At 46.7% G+C, this 26415-nt stretch overlaps 1 protein-coding gene across 1 annotated transcript in view; it reads right to left on the bottom strand.

Annotated features, from left to right (window-relative positions):
• LOC147906141 (uncharacterized) overlaps positions 1-26415 on the bottom strand; it is a 129162-nt gene that overhangs the window by 85113 nt on the left and 17634 nt on the right. The window contains exons 3-4 of the mRNA XM_087387227.1: positions 15429-15592; positions 14931-15296 (exon numbers count right to left, since the gene is read on the bottom strand). Coding sequence (XP_087243353.1) covers positions 14931-15296; positions 15429-15592 — 530 coding nt within the window. The remainder of the gene's footprint in view (positions 1-14930; positions 15297-15428; positions 15593-26415) is intronic.

The raw sequence follows: 26415 nt of genomic DNA, 5'->3' as shown, positions 1-26415 counted from the left end.
CATAAATCCAAAGTCTCCAAGAGCCCAAGGGAATGTGGTTTGGGTTAGGATCTAGATACCATAGTGAATCCAAGAAACTTTGCTCCACATGGCATACAACCTTGACACGCTAAAAACAAAAATGCAAAGCTATATCATTTGATGATCTTGACAACGTGCATCCAGAATGAACATCAAAGACCAAGTCATCCCTATCTGAGAGTGAAAGTCCTATGACCTAAAGATGGATCCTGAATTCTTGTACAAGCTCCAAGCCAAGAAGCAGGAGAATGGTATCTTGTCACTTGGGAATACCCAGTCCATAGGTATAGCAACATCTATCTATTGTATCCTCCTTGCATTTCCTCTGAGGTGGCTTACTAATTGAAATTATCAAACGTCTGGGAGTCTTTTAAAATCCTTCGGGGAGTCCACCAAGGAAGCAAGACCTCTCTCCTATCTAGACCACTGCATGTAAGAAGAAAAACCCAAGGGTTGGCCATGCTCATCAAGTATGCTATAATTCCACATGACTGGCTGCCTATCGATATCTTCCTGAGAGGTAGGGAAAACTCTCCGAAGAGTACTCTTGAAGCTGGCCCAAGATTTCAAGATGGCAGCCATAAGAGGGGAAGAGAGAGCCTTGAGACGGGGGAATGAGGTAAAAATCCACCTATACTATCCAATCAATCTCCACATATGGAGGGAGAATAAGATCGTATGCATCAAAGGAAAAAATCCTTTCAAGGTTTCTGCCCTAGAATAAGACTTTGACCACCATCTTACATAGTAGAGCTCTGCTTTGTAGGTCTAGGTCTATGATATTAAGGCCCTCCTTCCCATGTGAAAAGGATCAAGTTATCCCAAGCTACCCTAGCACTGGTATCTACCAAACCATCTAAGCCACTCCAAAGAAATTTCCTTATCGGCCTTTTGAGCTGAGTTATGCAATCCCTAGAATGGCACCAATAAGAGCATAGGAGCCAAGCCATGGCCAGCAGCACCTGGTAAGACCACCGCCACCTTAGAGGCGAGGTCAAACACAGGGACAAACTATTGTGAAGAAGAGATGCCAACACCGACCTGGCAGCCCAAATATCTGGTAGAAACACCCCTTTGGATCCAAGTCAATCCAAAATCGGTCCCCCAATCTGGAGTATCCTGGTCACTAATCTAGAATCCTTTGGATTTATTCCACTTCATATGTGTACCTGTTGCTAAATAGAACAAATCCAAGGCTACCTTGAATGAAGTAAGATTAAGTGGAGTGGCATCCAAAAAAACCAGCAGTATCATCAGCCAACTCGCTATCTAGAAGTTCCTTACTCTATCTCAGGGGGACCAACCACATCTACCTGAGATCTTAAAAATAAGGCTATATAGAAGTTCCTTATTCTGTCTCAGGGGGAGTCTCAGCCCAACCACATCTACCTGAGCTCTAAAAAATAAGTTCTTCACTTTAGCCACGAATAAGTAGAGAAAAGTTCAAGAGGGCATCCCTCTCCAACTGATCTCAAAATCTGAAACCTCTCTTCTTGTACTCCTCTCTTCATGTACTCTTCTTGTACTCCTCTAATAAGCACCTGGCTGTAGGCTGTTTTGTACAATGAGGAGACCCCTCTAATCCATGCATTTGAGGATCCAAACCATAGAAGGGTACCCTCCAAAAAACCACTATCTACTGTCATAAGCTCTTTCAAGATCTAGTAAAATGGCGAATCTTTGGCGACTGTGCATAGCCCACTTAGAAGCCAAAAGGAGAACATGTTATCAAATATACTTCTGCCATGCACAAATCCCATTTGTGTATCATGGATAAGGTTTAGAAGAAAGGGCTGCAAACTCAAATTGATGGCTTTGGCCAAAATCTTATAATAAGTCCCCAAGAGAGTGATGGGCCTCCATTGGGAGATTAATTTATACAACCTCTCTTAAGGATGAGATAAATGACACCCTCTACAAGTAAGCCAAACGTAGTACTAGAGTCCTATGTACCCTGCAGGACTAAAGTCAAGTGATCCCTAATCATGCCTCAAAAAGAAATAAAGAAGGAAGGTGACAACCCATGTGAACCCACACACTTGCCTTTGTGCAGGGCTCGAAGTACAGTCCTAGAGAATCAAGAATAACTATCATGTGTGGTTTCACCAATATATGAACATGCTGCCACACCCTATCTCTAGCATCATCTCTAGTAGCTGGTGTGTCAAGATCTGCTGACAAGAGGGAGGCATGAAAATCTGGTGTGTCAAGATCTGTTGACAAGAGGGAGGCAGAAAAATCTGTAGCTATGTGCAAAACCGCATCAGGATCGGTCTGCAAAACACCATTCGAGTCAATTAAGCTGAGAAATACTTTCTTTACCATGTCTAGGACCAACCGTAGAGAAAAAATCCTTATTGACTCTCCCTTCCATTTTGAATGAAAGAGGATTCTTGTGCATTAAAGGCATACGCTGCTCTCTGATCTAGTAAACCCTGTTGGATGAGCCATTGCTGTAGCAAGGTGCTCATGAATCCAAGCATCAGTAGGCCATCTCTGCTCTTCCCTCTCTATAGGGTTGCTAGCTGTTGTCTAAGGCCTATCTCCTGTCTGAGAAGATCAAGTCTTCTGGTGCTAGCAATACACCAATACTTGAGAGGGTTGATACCATTTGAGAAGGGGATGCTACTTCACCCTGCATGTGAGACACCAAAATCTGTAAAATCTCCTCAATAAGATCCTCCTCTACATATAGGGCATCTGAAATTCAGATACTGTGTAGATTAGTGTCTCGAATGAGGGTCAGACTACGAGAAAGCAATCCGATGTAGAGACACCCAATGCAATGCATAGCAAACCTCCTCTACCTAGTGCCCCATCATCCACATATTATTTGATCATGAAAACATAAGAGAATGTGGCAAAGCATGGAAGGCATCGTCTATCCAAGCATCTCTGTCCCACTGAACTGAAAAAGGAAGGCATCCCAAGCAACTTTCCTAGTGAATGTATGCCTCCTTCTCTCCCCCCCTTTTTATTTGAATGCAATTCAACCATGTTGAAATCACCTCCAATAATCCATGAAAGCTGCAATGGGGTTCCAAGAGAGAATTTATTTCTTAAAAAATGCACGATTTCCTCTATTATTTGGGGCATAGAAATTGAGAAGGCCACCTTACAACCCCCGATCAACAAAATAACCCACTGTAATCTAGAGAGGATAATGATACCATGTCCCACCACAAGGGTAAGTATAGAGACTAAAACTGAGATGCAAGTTCCACCCCTAGTACCCAAGGCAGGTGTCTAAAAAAATGACTAGAAAGTAGTTTATCTAACTTTGGGCAGTCTTTGACATTGCTCCTGGATAAAGAGAATGTCGATAGGTCTCCCAGTGCTGCAAATACTCGCCAGTATCTCCCAAGAAGAATCCACAGAGACAAGCACAGCTCTAAAAGGTGAGGCGAGAACATCATCTAGAGAGCATGGCTCAACTAAATGGCGTCGAATTGATAAGTTCTAAGAAGAGTCATGTCTCAAATTTCGAGGCTCCATAAGAGAGAGCCAAGCAACTGAGCCCCATGTCATGAAGAAGGAAAAATGGACAAAAGTACTAAAAATCCTAGCTATCCCCCTCCAAATAATCATCACTTGTCTGCAATCTCATAAGCAATGATGAATTGATTCCACAGGAAAAAGGCAACGAGGACTAGTAGGATCGGCTCCAAACCTAGATCTCCAAAGGTTCACTACAACGCCACAAAGATGACAAGAGTGATTTTTCTATTTCTGAGGATTTCCAATGTCTCTTCCAAAAGTTCTTCTACAGCTCAATAGAAATCTTAAACCCCGCCCAAGGAGGAGCTTTGGAGGGCCTCCAACTTCTACAACTCAGCTGAAATCTCGTGGCAATGCTAATAGTGTAATGATAGAAGGGGAGGCTCTTCTCTCGGTGCCCTTCATCGATCCACTCCCACTCCTTGGGATCCCACTACAAGAACCTTATGAGTACACACCCATAGTCACAATCTCAACGTCTATGTACCACTCTGAATCTGAACCATGCACCACAAGATCAACAATCATGACTGGCTGGAATGCAATCTGTAATAAAAAATCATCTATCGATCTAGATAGCTTGCCTCTTGCAAGGACATTAAAAACTAGGGCATCATCCAACACAGCTTCTTCGGGTCAAACTATAGGCAGACAGCAGATTGCTATAGCTCCTCCTACTAGCCCCATAGCATTGATAGAGGAGCAGAAGAAGTTTGACCAAAGCGATGTTTTTGATTGCCACAAATGTGAAGAGGCACATTATGACGACTATCAAGTCATGCAAGGATGCAAAGGCAGCATGGGAAAAATTGGCAAACATGTATCATGTTAAGAATGAGGCAAGGGCCATTGCCTTGAGAAATTAGCTCAAGGATCTCGAGATGCAGGAAGGCCAGGCCATCACTGATCATATTGCCAGGATCACTGATCTACGTGATCAGCTCGCAAGTATTGATGAGGAAATAAAAGACAAGAAGCTCATCTCTATTACTCTCAATAGCTTAGCGTCCTCATATGGCACATTCGTCACTTCATTGACCATTGTTCTCAGGGCAGCCCTACTCTCATTCGATGAGTTAGTTGGGCTTTTGTTGTAGGAAGAGGAGATATGCTCAAATTTTGCCCAAGACTCTCATCAGGGTAAGCAAGCGCTTGTCATGGATGGAAAGGGCTAATTTTAGAAAAAGTTTGAGGCAAAATATAGCCATACAACTCAGCCCAAGGAGGGGAATGCAAGCAGTTCAAGCAAAAATCAGAAAAATGGCAAATGCAACTATTGCAAGAAGCCGGGACATTACATCGTAGAGTGTTAGAAAAGGATTGCCAATGAAAAGGAAAGACAAAGGGGCAGCTCTAGCAGTAATTTTGTTGCCCCCACTGAAACTCATGCTTCAGATGCACATGGTGAAGCTCATCTAGCCCAAGGTGATAGAGATTTTGTGTTTGCTGCATTTAGTGAGAAGATGGATGCTAGGGGGGATTTGAATGCTGAAAATCAATCAGGGGATGCTTCCCTTGTTGCAAGTGATACATGGTATATCGACAGTGGTGCTACTAAGCACATGACTCCTCGCCAGGAGTGGCTTGAGAGCATCACACCTATTCATGGCAGACAAGTTACATGTGCCAATGATGCTTCTCAAGACATCATCGGAGTTGGGCACATTCCCATTCAGTTTGATAATGGGAAAGTTAAGTATATCTGAGATGTTTGGTATGTTCCAAATTTGAGGAAAAATCTGATAGGCCCATGATCAACATATGTTGGTCGAATTTCAGAATAACCAATGCAGGCTCAAAGATCCAAAGAAAGGGTATGAGGTTGTAGTAACAGGCACATATGACAGAGACTTATACAAGCTTGATGTTCAGCCTTATGATCAGAAGGTATTGACTGTAGCAAATACTTTCCAGGCTGATTTATGGCATGCCAGGTTTGGACATGTCCATCACAGGGCATTGTCCTACTTGTACAACAATAATATGAATCAGGGAATGCCAAAATTGCAGCAACCAGCAAATGAAGTGTGTGAGGGGTGTGCACTCGGCAAATTGTATCGCTTGCCATTCATGCATTCCAGGGATTTTTGAAGCAGCATGGGATTAAACATCACTTGACATGCCTTTACACACCACAACATAATCCACTCTCTGAGAGAAAGAATAGTACTCTCTGTAGTTGTGACAGCCACTTATATTCAGAACAGATGTCCTACAAAAGCTTTGGTTAATGTGACTCCATTTGAGGCTTTGTATGGCTTTAATCCAAAGGTTCGTCATTTCAAAGTTTTCGGCTCAGTGGCATATGCTTTGGTTCCAAATGCACATCGGACAAAGCATTTTCCTGGGGTATAGCACTGAAAGCAAGGGATTTAGGCTTTATAATCCCGCTACCAGGAAGGTAATAATCAGCAGAGATATTCCCTTTGCTGAGAATGAGTGCATGCAGCCCGCTAGTGCAGACTTGCCACCATACGATGATACCCCTTTGGACATCATCCCGTTTGAGGATGATGACATGGAGTCTCTTGATACTTCCCCTTTTACTTCTCATAGTTAAGATGGCTTGCCACATGTTGAGGATGGCTCTCCCTCAAATGTTTCATATTGGTAGCCAATTAATGAGAATAGACTGCCTCATGTTTGGAGGCATTATCAACGTCATGAGGCCACTAAAGATGTTGATGCAGGCCCGAGTGGTACAACAGAGAAACCTATTCCACGTTGGGCAAGGTTGACCATTCAAGATGCTAAGGATTAGCCTACTTTGGGGAAAACCAGGGCCAGCACTCAGAAAAATGTCAATTTTGCTTTGATGACCTCAGTGATGGAAGCTGAAAATGAGCCTCAGAGCTTCAAGAATGCTCAGCATAATCCGGCATGGCAGAAAGCTATGGAAGCTGAGATTAAATCCATTGAGAAGAATGCCACATGGGACTTGGTTGATGCGCCCATTGGGAAAAATGTGGTTGGCATGAAATGGATTTATAAGGTGAAATACCATTCAGATGGCACAGTTGAGAAATACAAAGCCCGTTTGGTTGCCAAGGAGTATGCACAAGAGGAGGGGATAGATTAAGAGGAGACTTTTTCTCCAGTGGCCAAGATGACCACCGTTCGTTTTGTCATCTCTCTTGCTACGTTTTATGGTTGGTCAGTGTACCAGATGGATGTCAAGACCGCTTTCCTCAATGGAAGTATTAAAGAGGAGGTGTATGTACATCAGCCCCAAGGTTTTGAGGTGAAGGGACAAGAGCACAAGGTATGCAAGCTCAGGTTGGCTCTATATGAGCTGAAGCAAGCACCTCGTGCATGGTATCAGAAAATACATCAGTTTTTGCTGTCCCAGGGCTTCGTAAACACTCATACAGAGCTACATCTTTATGTTATGTAGCAAAAATCAGAATTGGACATGTTGGTACTATATGTGGATGACAGCATACTCAGTGACAATAATTTGCAGCAAATTACAGGAGTGCAGCCTGCTTTATGTCACAACTTTGACATGACATATTTGGGCCTATTGCATTATTGTCTTGGCATTGAGTTTTGGCAGACCCATGAAGGGATTTCATTGCCCAGAAAAAGTATTTGAAGGGGTTGTTGCAGAAATTTAAAATGGAGAACTGTAAGCCTGTGGCTACTCCATTGGAAAAGGGACTCAAGCTGAGTAAGCATGATACTGCTGAAAAGTTTGATGGCACTTTGTACAGGCAGTTGGTTGGCAATTTGATATATCTATGCTCCACACGGCCTGATATTGCCTACGCCACAGGGCTTTTAAGCCAGTGCATGCATTGTCCCATGATCACACATTGGAATGCAGTAAAAAGGGTTCTCAGATATGTCCATGGCACTCTCTCTCTTGGCTTGCATTATGCTTCAGATTGTGATCTAGAGCTGAGTGGTTTCACTAACTCAAATTGGTCAGGGGACATTGACGACAGACGACGGTCCACTACTGGCTATTGCTTCTCATCGGGTTTAGCCTGTACCTCATGGCTCACTAAGAAGCAACAGTAAGAAGCAAGAGCGAGTCTCTCTTTCCTCCAGTGAAGCAGAGTACAAAGCTGCAAATTCAGCCACTATGGAGTTAATGTGGTTAAGGAAGCTTTTGCATAACTTGCATCATGCACAGGATGGTGAAGTAAACTCTATCTTCTGTGACAGCCAGAGTTGCATTGCCATAGCCAACAATCCTGAAAGACATTGAAAATCATTATCATTATGTACAGGATTGTAATTCTGATGGCTTCACTGATCTCATCTATTGTCCATCTGAGGACAATGTGGCTTGCATTATGCTTCAGATTGTGATCTAGAGCTGAGTGGTTTCACCGACTTAAATTGGTCAGGGGACATTGACGACAGACGGCGGTCCACTACTGGCTATTGCTTCTCATCGGGTTTAGCCTATACCTCATGGCTCAGTAAGAAGCAAGAGCGAGTCTCTCTTTCCTCCAATGAAGCAGAGTACAAAGCTGCAAATTCAGCCACTATGGAGTTAATGTGATTAAGGAAGCTTTTGCATAACTTACATCATGCACAGGATGGTGAAGTAAACTCTATCTTCTGTGACAGCCAGAGTTGCATTGTTCATATACTCCCATAGGTTGCATATCCATCTGGATGAATTTGTGCAACCATGGTACTTTAGATACTGCAGAGTACACCTGAGACGTTTCCAAGGTACTTTCAGCCATATCTTTTAGGAAGGATTTGTAAGACATTACAAAGATATGGTGTTGTAGGCATAAGGTCAACCTTATGGTTGACCAGTAGTACTTGGGTACTATATATACCAAGTGCTTGTATTGTTTCATTTGAACATTTCTATTGGAGCTTTCTTGTGTGTGCACTCTTGCACAATTGTGTTCAAAACCTGTCTCCACTTTGTTCCTACAGAGGGAAGGAAAATCCACGGAAAAAAGAACCCCATACTTGCGGAAGGAGATGCTTTGTCAATAGGAAATTCAATAATAACAGCATTCCCAAATGTGGAGGGCATTAACTCCTCCCCAATCTCTGCCATATCTCCCAGGATAGAAAAAGTGTTCCTCTGGACCAGGCCTGACACTGGAGTATGAAAAATCCTTAGTGGAATCCCCCTTGCCTCTATCAATGGAGGAATCCCGAAAAGCAATAGAGGAAGGGAATTGCGCAGATAAAGGGCCAGGAGTCTGAATATCTACACGAGAACCATCACTGGTTCTATCCATAACTCGAACTAAGGTATCTCTGATGGGCACTGAGGCATTTGATGGCTCCTGATTTGCAACTGATGGAATGGTAGCCTTCGTCACAACCAAAATAGAAATATCTCCTACCATAATAATTGGAGAAGATCTTGGGGCATGAGAGGTGTCCTCCTGATCTACAGCTGGTGGTGGAGTGACGACCCTAACCGAAACCCAACGGGTGACAACTGATGGAGGACATAAGGAGGGTCATGGATGCACCGCAGGAGCCGACTATGCTGCTGATGAAGGTCTAGTAGCATGCGCTCAAGGTGCCAAACGAGCAGTGGGTGTCGAAGGAGTTGTACGAGGAGGAGCCGCACCAGAAGACTTCGAGGGTCTTTTCTTCTTCCTTGGGCAATCTCTAGCGAAATGCCCAAGGGTGTTTTAGATTCTGCATTGATCCTATCTGGCCGCAATCTCAACTTTGATGGAGAAAAGAGGCATCTGGGCGTTGAAGAATGATGTGCTCATCTGTGATGTAGGGTCAAAAACAAGAACCTTGACTCTAAGCACCCCATCGTACCTAACTGTCTGCGCTGAAGAAGAAGGCATGCCAAGGAGGGGGGGGGGATCTTTGTGACCGCTCCAAAACAGGCTCTGATAGTATAGCAAGTCGTGGATGATACACCTGAGGGAGGTTGGAAAATTGGATAAAGAGAGAGGCAACCCCACTGTCCTAGTCAACAGGATCAAAACCCAATGGGAAGGCTGAAAATAAAATCCTCTCGGAGGCTAGCACCAAGGGGTTAGCATAAAGCACCGAAGAAGCCCTGGCCTGCCCTGGCCTCAGGAGAATCGAACCTTGTCCCAATAAGCGTACATCTGAAAGGATAGGAGCGAGGTCTTTCGATAAGGCCGCAAGCATCCAATCCTTGGCTTGTGATCTGGAAGGGTGGGACCCACGAAGTAGAGATTTCAAGATCTAGATCCTTTTTTAGTTGTTGCAACTTGCCTTTTGAAAAAATAACTATTTTCATAGTTGATGGAAGCGGTCTAGGATTGACTGAATGGGAATCCATTCGGTCAATCAAGGCAAAAAGGTCGACTCAAACACGATGAGGCTCCGTCCGTCAAATCCTTAAGAAAAGATGAAAATTTTGTTTTGAGAGAAAGGAGGGGTAGATGGGAAGGGCTGATAGGAGGGAGGGCTGAGGGGGAAGGGGATAGGGAAAGGCTGAGAGGAGGTAGATAGAGGGGGGGGGGGGGGAGTTGTAGAGAAGGTTTGAGAGAAGGAAAGACTGAGGGGGAAGTGGGGGGACTGAGGAGGGAGAGAAGAGGAGGCGAGGGGGCTAGGGAGGGCGAGAAGGGGTGTTAGGGGTAGGCGGGGGGTCTAGGGAGGAGAAGAGTAGCTGCAGGGCAGCTAGGGGGGGAGGGATAGCAGGGCTGGGGGTAGAGAGGGCTAGGGAGGGGGATAGAAAAGCAACAGGGGGGGAGTGGTACTACAACAAGGGTGGGAAGGCTAGGGAGGGGACGGGATAGCAGACACCAAGGGGAGGGAGTAGTTAGGAAGGGAGAAGGACAACAAGCAGGGGGAGGGAGAGGGCAAGAAGGGAGTGGGATGAGGGAGGGGGCGGCAAGGAAGAAGGCAGGGAGTAGCAGCTGCTTGGCCATGTCACCATAGTCTACTCTTTGATCTAGCTGTGTAGCAAGATTCACAAAAATTCCAATTCATAAGATGACCGAAATTCTAAAACCCACCATTACATGTGTGATTATCCAACTCAAATAAAAATCATCCATCATAATCAATTGTGACCACTACACATGGTCGTGTTACACCAATTGATTTCATAAGGTCTTCCAAATACTGCTAGGAGGGATTATTTTTTCAGAGTTTGGAGAGGATCTCTATTCTTCTCTAATTCTCCTTCAGGGTTGAGGTGGCACTTTCAGCCTCCACCTTGGATTTTTGCTAGCTCTTTTTGAGCTGGTTTATTCTTTCATGCTTGTCATGATGTACTTCCGTACCTGAGCTTGCTCTTGCGGTTTTCGTTCATACTTAATGAAGTAATCTTTTTGCCCAAAAAAAAAACAGCACCTGCTCAAAAGGTGTATGAAGGATGTGCACTTGGAAAGTTACATGGCCTACCTTTCAAAAAGGATGGCCCAGGTTCAGTAAGAGCACACAGGGTTTTGCAGATTGTGCATAGTGATGTTTGTGGACCAATGAATGTAACTACCCATAAAGGGTATCGGCACTTTGTTACATTCATTGATGACTATTCCAGATTCACGTAGCTCTTTCTCATGGAATGCAAATCTGAAGTGTTCTATGGATTCAAGGAGTTCAAGGCATTGGTTGAGAACCAAACCAATTCTAGAATTGGAACACTCAATTCCGACAATGGGGGAGAGTACACTTCAAATGAAGAATACTTGAATGAGAATGGGATAAGGCATCACAAAATAGTGCCACACACACCTCAACACAATCCAATTGCAGAGAGGAAGAACATGACTCTCTTGGAGATGACACGGTGTATTCTGAAATTTAAGAAGATGTCAAAAGCATTTTGGGGTGAGGCAATAGTTACAGCCACAAATATTCAAAATAGATTTCCTACAAAAGCATTGGTTGACAGGACGCCTTTTTTATGGCTACAAGCCCAAGGTCAATCATTTCAGAGTATTTGGCTCTATTGCATATGCTTTGGTACTGGTTCAGAATCGATCCAAGCTTGATGATAAGAGCATTAAATGCATCTTTGTGGGGTATAGCACTGAAAGTAGAGGCTTCAGGATTTATGATCCAGCCACAAGGAAAGTAATCATAAGCAGGGATGTTTTATTTGCTGAGCATGATAGCATGCAGCCCATCAATGACGATTTGCCTCCATATGATGATACACCTCTGGATATTGTTCAGTATGAGGATGATGCTGATTTGGGTCCTTCAGTTGATTTGGGTTCTCTAATTGATATTCCCTCTATCTCTCAGACTCCAGCTGAGTTGCCACATGTTGAGGGTGCTTCTCCCTCAAATGTTTCAGATTTGCAGCTAGCCCATGGAGAGGGACAGCCCAATATTTGGAAGCACTATCACCGTTGTGCAAAGGATGCAACTCCGGGTGCACTTCCAGTTGCTATTCCCAGTGGTACAGCCAGCGGTACAGGTGAAAAATCAGTTCCAAGATGGGCTAGGTTGACTCTTGCAAATGCCAGAAATCAGTCCACTTTAGGGAGGGGGCCAGCACCAAAGTGCTCAAAAGCACATCAATTTTGCCTTGTTGACTACAGTATGGAAGCTGAAACTGAACCTCAGCGTTTTGAGGATGCACATGGACAGCTCGCATGGCAGGAAGCCATGAAATCAGAAATTAGATCCATTGAGAAAAATGGTACATGGGATTTGGTTGATCCTCCCATAGGCAAGAATGTGGTTGGCACCAAATGGATCTACAAGGTCAAGTATCATTCAGATGGTACTGTTGAGAAACACAAGACCCATCTTGTTGCCAAGGGTCTTGGCATTGAGTTTTGGCAGACCTAAGCGGGGATATCTATGTCACAGACAAAGTACTCTAAGGGCCTCTTGCAAAAATTTAAAATGGAGGATTGTAAACCTATGGCCACTTCATTGGAAAAGGGAATCAAGCTGAGTAAACATGATGAGGCTGAAAAGTTTGGTGGCACACTCTACAGGCAGCTGGTGGGTAGTCTTAACTACTTATGTTCCACTAGACCAAACATTGCCTATGCCACACCTTTACTTAGTCAATTCTTGCATTGTCCCACAAACACGCATTGGAACGCAGCAAAGAGGGTTCTCAGATACGTACATGGTACACTCTCTTATGGGCTGCGTTATACTCCAAATGGTGACTTATTGCTGAGTGGTTTTTCAGACTTAGATTGGTCAAGGGATATTGATGACCGCAAGTCCACTTCAGGATATTGCTTCTCATTGGGCTTCGCGTGCATATCATGGCTCAGTAAGAAGCAAAGCCATGTCTCTCTCTCCTCCAGTGAAGCTGAATATAAAGTAGCAAACGCAGCCACTATGGAATGTATGTGGTTAAGGAAGGTACTGCATGATTTGCATCATGCTCAGGATGGTGAGGCATCTCCGATCTTTTGTGACAGCGAGAGTTGCATTGCCATTGGCAACAATCCTGTTTTTCATGCTATGAAACACATTGAAAATCACTATCATTATGTGTGGGATTGTATTCAGGATGGCTTCATTGATCTTACATATTATTTCACTGAGGACAATGTGGTGGACATCTTTACAAAAAGCCTGTCAACGCCTCTCTTCACACGTCATTGACATGGCTTGGGGATCAGAGACATTCAAACAATGTCAAGGGGGGTTGTAAAATGACATTGTTTTTCTTTTGTACTCCAACTCCCATAGGTTGCTACATCCACATGTGGATGAATTTGTCCAATCATGGAACTTTAGGTACATCAGGTATTTCTGAGATCATTCCAGAGTACTTCAACCATATCATTGAGGGAGGATTTGTAAAGATATACAATGATATGGTGGTGTAGGATAGACTAGGACTTAGTCTATTTTGTGTGATATTACTTGGGTACTATATATACAAAGTACTTATACTTCATTTGGTTGAACATTTCTTTTCAAGTTCACTCGTGTCCACTTCTTTCTCTCTTGTGTTCACAATCTATCTCCATTTTGTTCCTACAAAATGAAGTGAAGTGTTCTAGTAGTAGGATTCACAGAAGATTTGATACAGATGGCCAATACAACAACTATCTTTACGAAAGCTAGCTTATTCTCATGTGACCCAAAGAAATGGAAAAATGTCAATGTAGACTATCAAGACAAAGAAGGATAGGATTCAAGCAATTGAAATACCAATTTGTAGCACCGAGGTAAGCAACTTTGATACCAACTTGACAAACCACTATTCAAGTCGAGTAGGTTCCCAATGTTAGAGGGGTGGGTCACAAGGAATTATTACCACTGGCTTGGGGCGGCTTGAGTAAGGAGAAGAATTTGTGCCTAAAGCTATAATGTATGAAGGAAAAAATAATAAAATATTTAGACACAACATATGACAAAGAGTGGACACGGATGGAAAGAAGACACTTGCAATCTCTGATAGTGTCTACGTATACATACTTGTAGGGCAAGACCATTCAACATTTTTACTCTCCTTCCCCTTCAGCTCAATCACTCCTAACCCTACTCGAGTATGGAATACGTGGTCTTGCGCTACAAATATGTATACATAGAAACTATGAGAGGTTGGAGGTGTCTTCTTTCCATCCATGAGTATTCAACATTTTTACTCTCCTTCCCCTTCAGTTCACACACTCCTAACCTTACTCAAGTACGGTATACTTTCTCCCCTCAATGGATTATTCTCTCGTTTTTTGTTGGGTGACTCATCGAACCTAGCACGTCTCTGCTATAAGGGGATCTTCTGGCCCATTGATCTTCTTGTTCTTCATCCACTCCCCTATTGATGAAATACACAAATTATGTGGGTTACCAACATTTCTCTCCAATAACTGGTTGTAAGAAATCTGCTCAAAGCATGGATGACGATATGCCTTGGACTTTGTTCAGGTCCCACACATAGCTCATAATTATCTTGATTGACAGCCAGTCCTTTCCACTGCAAGGTGAGTACCATATCTAATAATAGGTGGGCTGGGATAACTTGTTATTTGGCAAAGAGAAAGAAGCCTTCCTATCAATGGGCAGAGCTGAGCTGTGTTCAATCAAGGGTCTCTTGCGTTTTCATTTAATGTTTCTACTTCTATGGCTGTTTTGACCACCTTGGTCAAGAGTTCTTCAACCATAGGAATTGCTGTCATTTTTTCTCTCACCCTTAAGAATATCATGGACCGTGGCCAGATCTTGGTGTAAGAAAAGATCTTTCCAATCAACATCAAGATCTTTTCTTTATAAAATCAAATAAATCCTTTTGGGCTACTGCAAGGGATTCAAGCAGCAATATACTTCTTGGATGCTTAACTCATTCTAGCTAAGTGGCACTCTCTCTGCAAAGTTAATATTGACAAATGCACCACAAAATAGCAGTTCAATGTACTTACTGATTAAAATCCTGGATTAAAAAAAGGAATCAAGTATGTAACAAGCCAGCACAAAGAACAGATAAATTGTAAATAGAAGAGAATAAAGATAACTCTAAAAATGTTTACTGGAGAGGAAATGGCATGTGAATTGCTTACTGCCTGAAGCACAGCTGAATAAACTTCTAAATAGAGAGGTAATCTGTTGTAGAAAGATTCGATAAACACCGTGTGGTTTTCCTTCTCCCCTTTCTCAAATTGCACAATATGGTGTTGCCGCCAATGCCGTAGACTACATTTGTAATGCTTGAGGACAAGAACAAATGACTCAAAATCCACACCATAGTCCAAAAGTTGGCATATCCTATGATTGCCCACAAACTTCTCAAGAATTTCAACTTCAGAATACACATCAAAAAATTTACAAGGATCATGCAGTCCTTTAGGAAGATCCACTGTCTTTAGCACTACAGATTTGCTCTCCATATTGTCTCCATCCTTCTGTCGGAGTGTTGCTGTGTAAACCTGCTATGTTGAAAAAAAAAGGGAAGTAACAGGACCTGATTTTAGACAAATCAAGCTATGGTGCATTAAAAATGTATTTTGAAAATTTATTTAGATATATACAATCTCAAAAAGCCTGAATCACTGCCTGACCTGAGCAAAGGCACCGTGTGCAATATGCTGTCTATTTGTGTAGAGAGATGAGTCAAAAAGATCCCTCCATACCAACTTAAGGATTCGAAAGGCTGACGGATGAAAGCTATTCAGTTTCTTTCTAAGAAAACGCAGCATTTCTGCATTGCCTGCGTGATTCATATCTGAGTGTAAAGAAATATGTGAAGGGCAACGTTAGATTTTGACATTCTGGTACTCAACATGCTCAGAGGCTCACGTTATAGCATGGCTACATGACCAGCTCATAGGTCTAGGAATACACCAACATCCTGGAACTCGGCCAGGCCTGATAATGAGACCTATCAAAGCCAATACATGGCTCCCACAATACATCCCCCTCTAAACCTATCAAAGTCAATATATGGCTCTTACAATACATCCCCCCTTGGCTTCATAACAAGACATGTTAGGAAGCCACACACCAAAAAATAGGAAAACCAATACATCTTTTTAGGAGGACTATCCAAGGCAGAGGACCTTTAGACTCAATGAAAACCAAACACTCAATATATATCATTTTAGGGGGACTACCCAGGGCAGAGAACCCCAAAATACATCAAGCTGTAGGAATAATAAAAATAGATCTCTTAGAAGTAAGAGATGTCCTCCAAGTAGCTAAGACACATGTGTGCACATCCCTACGAGTCGATGACGATGTCCATGAAGCGCTAGGTAGGAATGCCCCAAAATATGAGTCGGTAAAGTCCATGCGATCGCACGATGACTCTCAAAATGCCGGAAGGAGAGTCACCTAAAAATCGATGTAGAGGCCGGAGGTGCCACAAGGACTAGTAGAGTTACTCAATGTGCAAGCCTAGCACCACGAACAATCAGAGAAGTAATCGGAGAAGCCGGGAAGTAATCGTACCTCACATCAAAATCATTTTTCTTTATCTTCTTGCTTCAAATTAGTGTGGAGTCTACACACCGTTATAGAAGGTGGATGAGGTGTGCAATGTGGCAGCTCGAATGGCGAGAAGATAGAGCTTCGTGGGCAATAGAAGAAGCGTGAGCAGCAGGAACAGCTGCGTGGGTAGCTAGAAGCAACATGGGCAGCTAGATGGCGGACAGAGAGGATAGCTACGTGGGCAGCAGGAGAAGCGACGTGGGCAACTACAGCTTAGCTTCGTGGGCACCAACTGGAGCAGCAAAAGATGAAGGTGGAGATTAAGATAGTGACAATAGGCTGGACACTATCATCCTGTGGTGACGCAGCGCATTCTGGTCACTGGTCGCCCAAATCAGTGTCTGAGATGCCATGGCTTCGGGCACCAAGCGCGCTCCTGCCCTCGCTTCACGGGTACAGAACCTCAGAAGGCCCCCGTTCAGGCAACTCAAGATCCCCCCCACCAGTCAGCGACATCCCCTCTCGAAGGGGAAGGCTGGACGGAGGTCAAAAGAAAACGGAAGGGAAACAAAGCAGGACCCAAAAAACCTGCCCATCTACAGCAAGAGCCCCCCCCTGTGGTCACTACTCACCAGCAGCCTAGTAAGGGGAAGGAGAAGGGGAAGGAGAACATCAGCTAGCCTCCCCCTCATCCTTCACCCCGCCCTCCTTCCCCTCCCCCCTCCTCCTCGATCCCCCGACCCCCACCCCCTCCAGGATCCCCCCCAGCACCGGTGGTTTCCGCTCCACTCTCTTCCTCGAGCATGATCCAGAGGGAACCCCCCCCTCCACCTGAGCCACCTGCAGCCCCGAAGCCAGCACAGACCTCACCCGCACCTATCCCTCCTGGCCCGGTGGAGGGGAGAGGCCCTTCCCCGCAGATGGCCAGCACCCCTCTCTCTAGTTTAGACTCCTCATCTTCGTCCCCACGCCCAAGGGCTGCTCCTAGAGCTCTTCCATTGGAGTTTTATCGAGCAGGATCTTGGGATTATTTGGATGCAGCGGGTATTGGCTCCTTCCCTGCATGCCTAGACATCAGCATCTTCTTCCTCCGCAAGGGGGCGGAGGGTAAAGTGTCCGTCCTTGCCCCTCACGATGGTCCTAGCTATTCCTTCACTATCTCCAGTGAAGGGAATGAGCAATGGACGAATGAAAATGTTTGGGAGACGATACAAGATCAGTCCCAGGAGCAGGTGCAGGACTGGATCGGTAGCAGAGCAGCGGAGCTTCTTCAGCAGCAGTGGAAGGAGGGTGACGTTCGTCTGCGATGGCGCCACAGCGCCAAACGTTTCCGACTCCTGGTCATTATTCGGCCACCTCTGGAGTGGGCCTACGCAGAAGGGCTCCGCCCGTGGAGGACCTCAGAGGTAGTGGGATTCTACAGTATTTCCCTGGCAGAGGCGTCGAGCTGGTTAGAGAGAGCCTACCACCACGAGACGAAGGGCCTCTCCCCTCTCCTGAAGGTTTTAGAGGATGGGTCCGATGATCCGGCCTCTCCTTCGAAACCCTCACAGAAGCGCCTTCGTCTGCACACTGGACATCCTCCGACCACTTCGACTCAACCGCAAGCAGACAGCTGTTTGTGGCCCACCTTCCCTCCTCATGAGTTTACGCATTATCTCTTGGAACGTCAACGGGTTCCACTCATCAGGAACCCGCGGCCCCAGGAAGTTGGTGCTCAGACAGGAGCTCCAGCCAGCCTTGGTGGGAAGGGTAGATGTGCTCCTACTGCAGGAACACAAGCTTTCGGCTTCTCAGACCAGTATTTGTGGGAAGGTCCTCACAGGACGCTCCCACACCTACTGGGAACCTTCGATTGGCGAGCAGGGGAGGAGCAGGGGTGTCTGTACCTCCATCGACGCTTCTCTAGTTCAGCATGTGTGTGGTTTTGGCACTCTGATCCCAAGATGTGCGCTTTGGGTGGGCTTGCATATTGAGGGATCCCGTATCGGCATCCTAAAATATCTATGCCCCAACCGATCTCAGACGGAGAGCCACTTTTTGGAGATCCTTGATAGACTTGTTGCCAGAGATGGGGACTCTTGGATTGTAGGAGGGGACTTCAACAACCTTGAGACCCTAGAGGATCAGCAGGGACGGGTCAGAGTTCCTCGGTATAGCTCAGGCAGAGCAGGCAGATTGGGACTCCTTCCTATTCGCAGTGGGAGGTCAGGACAGTTGGAGGGAGCCTTCCTTTCGCAGATGGACAGGGAGTCTGGACTTCTCTTGGGGTTACAGGAGGGAGGGAGGCAGACTTCTGGAGCGGCTGGACCGTTTCTATGTCAGCGATTGGGCGCTTGGCAGAGGTGGAGAGTCAGGAGTGGTTCCAGGGACGACACTCTCAGACCATGCCCCAGTCATCCTAGTCCTGGACTCAGCCTCTCACTCCTCACCTCCACGCTCATGCCGGATCCCAGACTCCATCTACTCCAGAGCAGCGGTTCACAGCAAGATAGTGGACCTGTGGGAGCAGGATTGGGACCCCACCGGGGATATGGCAGTACAGGTAGCTCAGGCGCTTGCTGAGTCTAGCCTCATCTGTCAGCAGGAGGCGATTCAGGTCAGGCAGCAGTGTTGGGCGAAGGAGAGGGGTCTCAGGCAAGATCTCGCTTCGATTCAGCGAATGCAGCAGTCTTCTCCAGGCTCTGAGGAGCTCAGGAGCTCAGACAGCAGGAGGTTCAGGCCCGAGCCATGCTAGAGGAGATCACCCAGCGTCGCTCAGAGTTCTCATTTCATGCTTCCAAGTCCTTCTGGGCTAGGAAAGGCGACAGGATGTGCAGAGAGTTCTTCAGGACCCATGGACAGAGGTCAGCAGGGGAACAACTCCGTTCTCTTAGGGCGCAGGATGGTAGTGTTAGGACAGATCCAGACGAGGTCCGGGACTTGGCGACACATTTCTACATATCATTGTTCCAGCAGGAGCCCCCAGACCCTCGTGGCCGCCTATGCAGGGAGGAGGTGTGGAGGTCTACACCGCGGCTCGTGCAGCCTAGCATGAGTGACTCCATTCTTGCCCCTTTCACCGTGGCGGAGATGCAGGATGCGGTGAGCGCTATTGATGGGCAGAAATGCCCAGGTGAGGATGGCCTCTCTAGAGCTTTCTTCACCACCTTTTGGGAGCAGATCCACCGGCCCTTGCTCGCAGCCTTCCAGCATATCTTCTCCAGCGGCGGGCAGATGCCAGAGAGCCTTGCGACAGGCTTGATTTGCCTCATCCCCAAAGGGGGGGACCGTCAGGAGATCAGACAGTGGCGCCCGATCACCCTCCTCCTGACCGCCTACAAAATCCTCGCCAAGATGATCAGTAGCCGCATCCACCCCCTGCTACATGACTTGATTCATGACACCCAGACTGGTTTTGTCCAAGATCGCAGCATTTTGGACAACATTTTCACTTTCTCAGAGGCAACGGAATGGGCCCAGCACAGTGGCCAGCACCTTGCCATACTCCTTGTCGACTTTGAGAAGGCGTACAATAGGGTAGACTGGTCCTTCTTGGAAGGTACACTCTCTCGGTTCGGTTTCCCGGACGAGTGGATCAGAGGTATTGCTAGCCTCTACAGGTCGGCCTCCAGTCAGGTTATCATCAGCGGCAGGATGGGGGAGAGATTCACACTCGAGCGCTCGGTGCGTCAGGGCTGTCCGCTAGCGCCCTACCTCTTCCTATTTTTTGCGGAGGCCATGACCCACTTCCTTCGAGCCCGTACCACTTGTCTTCGCGGGATGCGTCTCCCTATTCGAGACGATGCAGAACTTCTGGACTCCGAGTATGCAGACGACACAGCCCTATATGTGCAGGATGATGTCGAGTCACTGGAGCGAGTGAGACTGTCCCTAGAGATTTTTTGCCTTGCGGCTGAGGCGAAAATCAACTGGCATAAGTCAGTTGGTTTTCTTACGGATCCGGGAGCCAGCTCACAGTGGGGTATTTTCCTGGGGTTTCGCTGGATCCCTAGAGGACAGACGACATGTTACCTGGGATTCTAGGTAGGCCTGGACATCATGCCGGCTCAGTAGTTCTTGCCGGTCCTAGCCTCCATACGACGGAAGCTTGCTTTATGGAGCACGGCTCGGCTATCCTTGGCAGGCAGGGCCCTTGTGGTCAACCAGGTCCTTCTTGCCACTGCTTGGTATGTGGCCTCTTGCTGGTGTTTCTCGAGATCATGTGTAGCCCAGTTGAGGAGACTCGTGCGGAACTTCCTATGGTCTGGTTCAGACGGTTGCGGCACCACCAGAGCCTTCTATCCGGTGGATCTTCACTTCTACCCCTTTGACTCAGCCCCGTTCCCCCTTCCTCCGTAGCCTCGTCTCGGTCTGGAGGAAGTTGCGACACAGCCTCTCCCAGGTTCCCCCTAGCTGCCGAGAGGAGATAGACAGACAGCCCCTGATCTGGAGCAGCCAGGTGACAGATGATACAGGTCGCCAGCTGGGAGAGAGATCCCATATCCCTTGGGCGCTCTGGGCGCGTGGGCCCGCGCGCTCGCTCCGGGTTTGGAGGGACGTCTACAGCCAGCCGAGCCCAGGCGAGCTGGCAGTAGCAGTAGGTACGGCACGTGGGATCCAGGTTCGACGAGCGGATATTGATGCTGCCATTCCTACAGGTTGGAGGATTCCCATGGTCACAGGGACAGCTCTTCCCGGGAGATAAGAGGTGGCTAGGACAGTTCACTCCACGAGGCATTCCTTTGGTGGTTGCAGGCCTTTTCTCGAACTCCTCGATACACTTCTTCTCCATCGCCGATGATAGCCGCCTACAGAGCAGAGAGGCCGTGATCGACCCCCAGCTTCCCTGGCAGCGCCTTCGCATTGTAGGGCTGCAAGGGAAGACGTGGCATATAGACCCCCTGATTATGCAGGACCAGGATTGGAGACTCTGGATATGGGAGGGCCGTTCCTTGACAGAGGTGAAGTGGGACCCAGGGGAGTGGCGCTGGCCACCATTGGAGACCTCAGAGAACCCTACCCCCTTCTTCTCTTAGTGCGCGTACGGGAGTGCGCATACGGGTAGGCGTGCTCTTGGGGCTCTCCAGTGCGGGCTACCCACACAGGCACATAGTTGGTATGCCCAGGGGATATCTTTGGTCTTTCTTCGCACTTTCTGGAAGACTCTTTGGGCTAGCTGGCGGCCGAGGAAGATCTCTTACTTCCTTTGGATGGTGGCACACAAGGGGCTATCAGTTGGCAGCTGGCTGAGGCAGATGGGGCAGGAGGGGCACTGCCAGATGTGTTTTCAGAAGGAGTCGTCCCTGAAGCACTGCCTTTGGAGCTGCTCGCATGCACAGATAGTTTGGAAGGGAGTCATGGGGATCTTAGCGAGGGCTGCACCCGAGCTAGGACCGATCACTTGGGGAGCCGTTTGCTGGTGCAACACTGAGATGGGACATCACTTGGCTTATGAGTTCTCTAGACAGGATCCCGTCTTTTTCATCACGCAGGCCACCTGGGCATACATGGACAGCTTTTTTCCCTTGGCATCTAACAGAGACAGATGCAGGAGCGATGACTCGGCACCCAGTTTGGGAGATCATAGGGAGCATTGCGGGCTGGCATATCTGGACTTCCAGATGCGCGCAGACCGTAAGAGATCAGACTTCTTCTGCTACCCAGACCCTAGTAGACATTTGGAGCACGATCGTTCACACGCTCAAGGGTCAGTGGGATCAAATTCAGGGGGCTACCCGGGCAGGGAAGGAAAAGAGATGGCACTTCCTTCGCGACTGGGACCACCGGGAGTTGTTCTTCCAGCACTCTACTCAGAGTCTTCAGTGGCATTACGCCCCCCCACCGTGGCTGTTTGTCCACTCTCCGATGATTATGCCCTGAGAGGCTTGTAATTAGCATTTTGGCTCCTCGGGCTGTATCCATTTTGTGATTGCAGCCCGCTGGCCTTTAGGCCTTCTTGTACTCTCGCTTTCAAGTAATATAACTTGCGCAAAAAAAAAGAAACGGTGGCGGTTTCTATATCTATGATGTCTACAATAGAGTTGATCCTTTTGTCGAAGGCCTTGAGCTTGTGTATCGAGCCTAGCTCTTCGTGAGCTCTAGCAGCTGCTACTAGAGTCTTTTAGGGTCCATAGAGAGTCTTTGGTTTCACTGTTGTAATGCCAAAAAACCGAGTAGAGGGGAGGCTCTAGATCAGAGTTTTTTCTCAGTTAATAAACTCAGATTTTGTGTCGCCATCTTGAGTTTCTTTGTTGTTTATACATACTGCATCATCTCGTGGTTATTGAGCACTTGCATGCAAACTCTATAATCAATATCCTAACAGTGGTATCAGAACAGTGTTAGAAGGATTGTGGAAGGCGGTTCTGGGAGCGTGCAAGATCAGACTGCATGCCGAAGAAATCAAATAGAGCAGCGCTTTCCTTCAAGTATATAGTCAAGTTCTTCCCTCAAAGTTGTCGACGACCTCGCAGTCAAGTTTGTAGAAGATGAAGAGAGGCAATAGATCTGCTGGTTGAAGCTTTCTTCAGAGCTATTGTAGAAGGCTCCTAAACAACGCGATGGATTATACAAAGAAGGAGAAGTCGATTGATGGGTCTATCATAAAGTTCAACCGCTGAAACTTTTCAAGTCGATTGCTGAAAACTGGAGGATTCTGGAGACGCTATTCGGGGTACGTATGAAGCACTTGAAGGCAATACTAAAGCAATAATTATTTGATCTGAAGATGGATGATAGCGAGAATCTGGGAACATTCTTGAATAGAATGCAAGCGCCCTTGAGGCAGTTACATGAGCTTGGGTCAGGGGTCGAAGCTGATGACAAGAAGGCGATACTCTTGAAGAGTCTACTCTCAAAATTCAGTGAAACTGCACGGGTGTTACATCTGGATGAAGATGCTAACTATCTTGACTGTGTTGGTCTTCTACTTAGTGAAGAAAGGAGAGATGATCTGCTGCAATCATTTGGAGACACTGCATACACAGCAAAAGAAAATAGGCGGTCGACAAGCAAAAGATCAAATGGTTGTGTCTGTCATTATTGTGGTCGTGAAGGGCATATTGAGAGGTACTGTTATACAAAACAAAAAGACGAGCTTCTGAAGGACAATTCAAAAGGTAAGGCATGTTTAGTTGAAGGGTCTTCATCGAAAGAGGAAGTTGCAGGTTTGGTCGAAGCAGATTTTGATGATCAAGATTGGGCCTTCTGAGTTTTTTGTTTGAACAGAGTTTTTGAACTGTGGCAGTTTTTTGTAAACCCATAGTTTTCTGAGATGATCTTGGCACTTGGTGAGCAGATCATGTATTAGTCTGTTCAAATAAATTTGTATTGATGATTCGAAAGTTTGTGGTCCTTCGTGGACAAATTTTGCAGGGTCTAGTTGTTGTGAAGGTTTCTACAGTTAATGTTTCTTTTGATGAGCATCCCCATTCGTCTCCTTGGGGGGAATGTTGGCATAAGGCTCATTAGGTGATGCTTGGCAATTAAGCACGTGATTTGAGTGCATGGGGAGATGACTACTACGCGGAGCAACAGCATCGATTGGTCCATGCATTCTCAAATCTCTTCCTCTCTGTCGCTGAAATGTCACTCCCCCAGAAAGGTGCTGCATACATTGCGGTCGGTCTCACAAGGGTGTCAAAAATCCAACCTTTCGTCGGAGGGCCTGGAATTGTGCCTAAAAGCACCGCCTCTCTAGTCCGGTTCAAAGCACCCCGTCCTCGTGTGAGTCGTGTTGTACCTGTATGGATCATCATGAAACTTGGTCCGGTGAACACTACCCCCAAATATGTGTAAGACTGCACTATCTCCACTGGCTCATCTTGGTACGTGAAAGCTATGGCAACGGGACACTGCTCGCGAGGTGTTGAAGATGATAACCTTGGTTTTTCCAAGGTTAACTGTCAAGTCTCTCTCTCTCTAGAACATCTCCAGAGCCTCTAGATGTTTATGCAATCCCTCTGCTGAGGATGATATGAGCACTATGTCATTTGCGTATAGCAATATATGCACCATCAGGTCAGCCAGAAGTGAACCCTCTCCACCTAGGTGATCTACGAAGGATGTAATCTCATCGATATAGAGCTTGAAGAGAGTCGGTGAGAGGGGGCAGCCTTGCTTCACTCCAATAGTGCTCTCAACCCAATCTGCTGATAGACCTCTTGGTGGGGCATGTACCCTCCCTCTGATGATGGACTCATATAGACTCAGAACCCCCCAAATCATGATCTCTAGAGCCTGCTGCCTGTGGCCCTCTGTGTGGCTGCTGCTGATCTCCCTCTCTTGTACCGACCCATATATCTTAGCCAGGGTGTGGCCAATCATAAGATTGTGGTAGTTCCCAGTGTCCATGGCATCACTTGTCTTGTGTATCGGTACTATGGTGGTAGTGCTCTAGGTAGGTGAAAAGCCATATCATATGGCATGGTTGAACAACTGCACTAAAACTGAGGTAAAGACCTCCTACCCATGTGCAAAGTGCTCAGTGCGTAGTCCCTCATGATATGGTATCTCTAGTTATGAAGCCGGAGAAGGGCAGCCTATACATTTTGTGCAGTAAACAAGTGACACATACTAGGTCTGGGCATAGAGGACATATAAGGTGGTGCTTCCCATCATAGAGGGAGCATGCATATGTGTGCCAAATTGCTGGACCTGTGATAGGGATGGGCGGCTTCCCCTCCGATAGGAGCCACCAAATCGTAGTAGGATCTCTTCCACAAAAGGATCCGATCACCTCATCCATCATGTGTATGAGGAAAGCCCTTTTCTTATGCCGTGTCACTCGGCGTGAGATCCACTGTGCCTTTGGTGAAGTCAAATGTCCCAGTGCTCACTCACATGTGAGGTGGGCTCTCATCTCTCTGTACACGTCGTCAAACCAGGGGTTTTGGAGCATCTTCCCGTCTGGGACACGTGCAGATCGAGTCGTGGGAAAAGGATCTGGTGGCAACATCCTGTATCACCGAGACACATATCATCTCCTAGTAAGACTAGCCAGGTGGCTCACGTACACCGGGTCAAGAGCACAATCAAAATGGATCTAAACGCGAGTGGTTGGCAGGGGGGCCCTCCTCACGACTGGCATGGCGGCCGAGATACAGAAGGCAAGGTATGAGTGGTCAACACCGAGTGGAGGAGGAGGCATAGTAAAGTTGCGTATCCGTGAGGTAGTCGACTGTGCTTCTATCCCCGCCATGTGAAAAACAAGTGAGCCCACTAGATGATGGCCATCTCTAGAGACTGTTATATATGATAGAGTCATGGATAGCCCCCAACTCGAGTAGGTGCCTCCCGTATGCATCCGCATCTGTCAACTGCCTCACAATCTTCAACTCTGCTGCATCCATCTCGGTACTATGAGAAAATCATCATCGCAATCTAGCAAGCCAACCTGTCTATTTCCAGTAAGTGCGTTGAAGTCACCAAGGAGGAGAGTGTCCCCTTGTCTAGAGAGCTCTGTGATGTCATCATGAATAGTCTCATATGGGTTGTGCCCACTAGTGGTGACTTCTCGTGCGTAGGATGATGTGTCTAGGGGAAAGTAACACACTGCAATGAAAATCGGATGTGTATCTAGTAGCTGAACTCGCACCCACATATGTCGTGCGTGCTCCTCTCTCTAGATCACACATATGAGTGGTCTCAGGTGTGCTCTGGAAAGGACAGCCACTCCTCCCAACCCCCGTATCATGTTGTCTCTCCTCATCTCCTTCCTAAGGGGTGATTCCCAGATATGTCTCGTCACTGTCGGCAGCCCTCTTTCCCGGCTTTCATGGGTCTCGGTATAGAAGATCATGTTTCTGTCGGTGTATGTTTCCAAGAAACCCTCACGATCAGACCAAGGGGTACCATTACAATTCCACACTGCTATTCTCAGCCCCCTCTGTGCCCTCATCTCCTAGGTCTGGCACCATCATGTGCTGTCCATCTCCCCCTCTTCTCTTTCCTCCCTTTCCTCCCTTTTTGCTCTCTCTCTCATAATCACTTTTCCATCTCTGTAGACAGCCAATTTACTTGCATCTCTTGCTCTTGCTGCCATAATACGCACCATTCTCTCTCTCCGATGCTCCTGTTGTAGCAAAGTAAGGTCATCGTCCAAGTATATTCTTGTCCCTTTCAAGGTTTCCCTCATGC

Source organism: Dipteris shenzhenensis, chromosome 1, assembly GCF_047967505.1.
Source record: "Dipteris shenzhenensis isolate YYH24624 ecotype China chromosome 1, Dip_SZ_1.0, whole genome shotgun sequence".
NCBI lineage: Eukaryota > Viridiplantae > Streptophyta > Polypodiopsida > Gleicheniales > Dipteridaceae > Dipteris > Dipteris shenzhenensis.
Note: the sequence above shows the minus strand (reverse complement) of the source record. Positions and strands in the feature narration are given on the sequence as shown.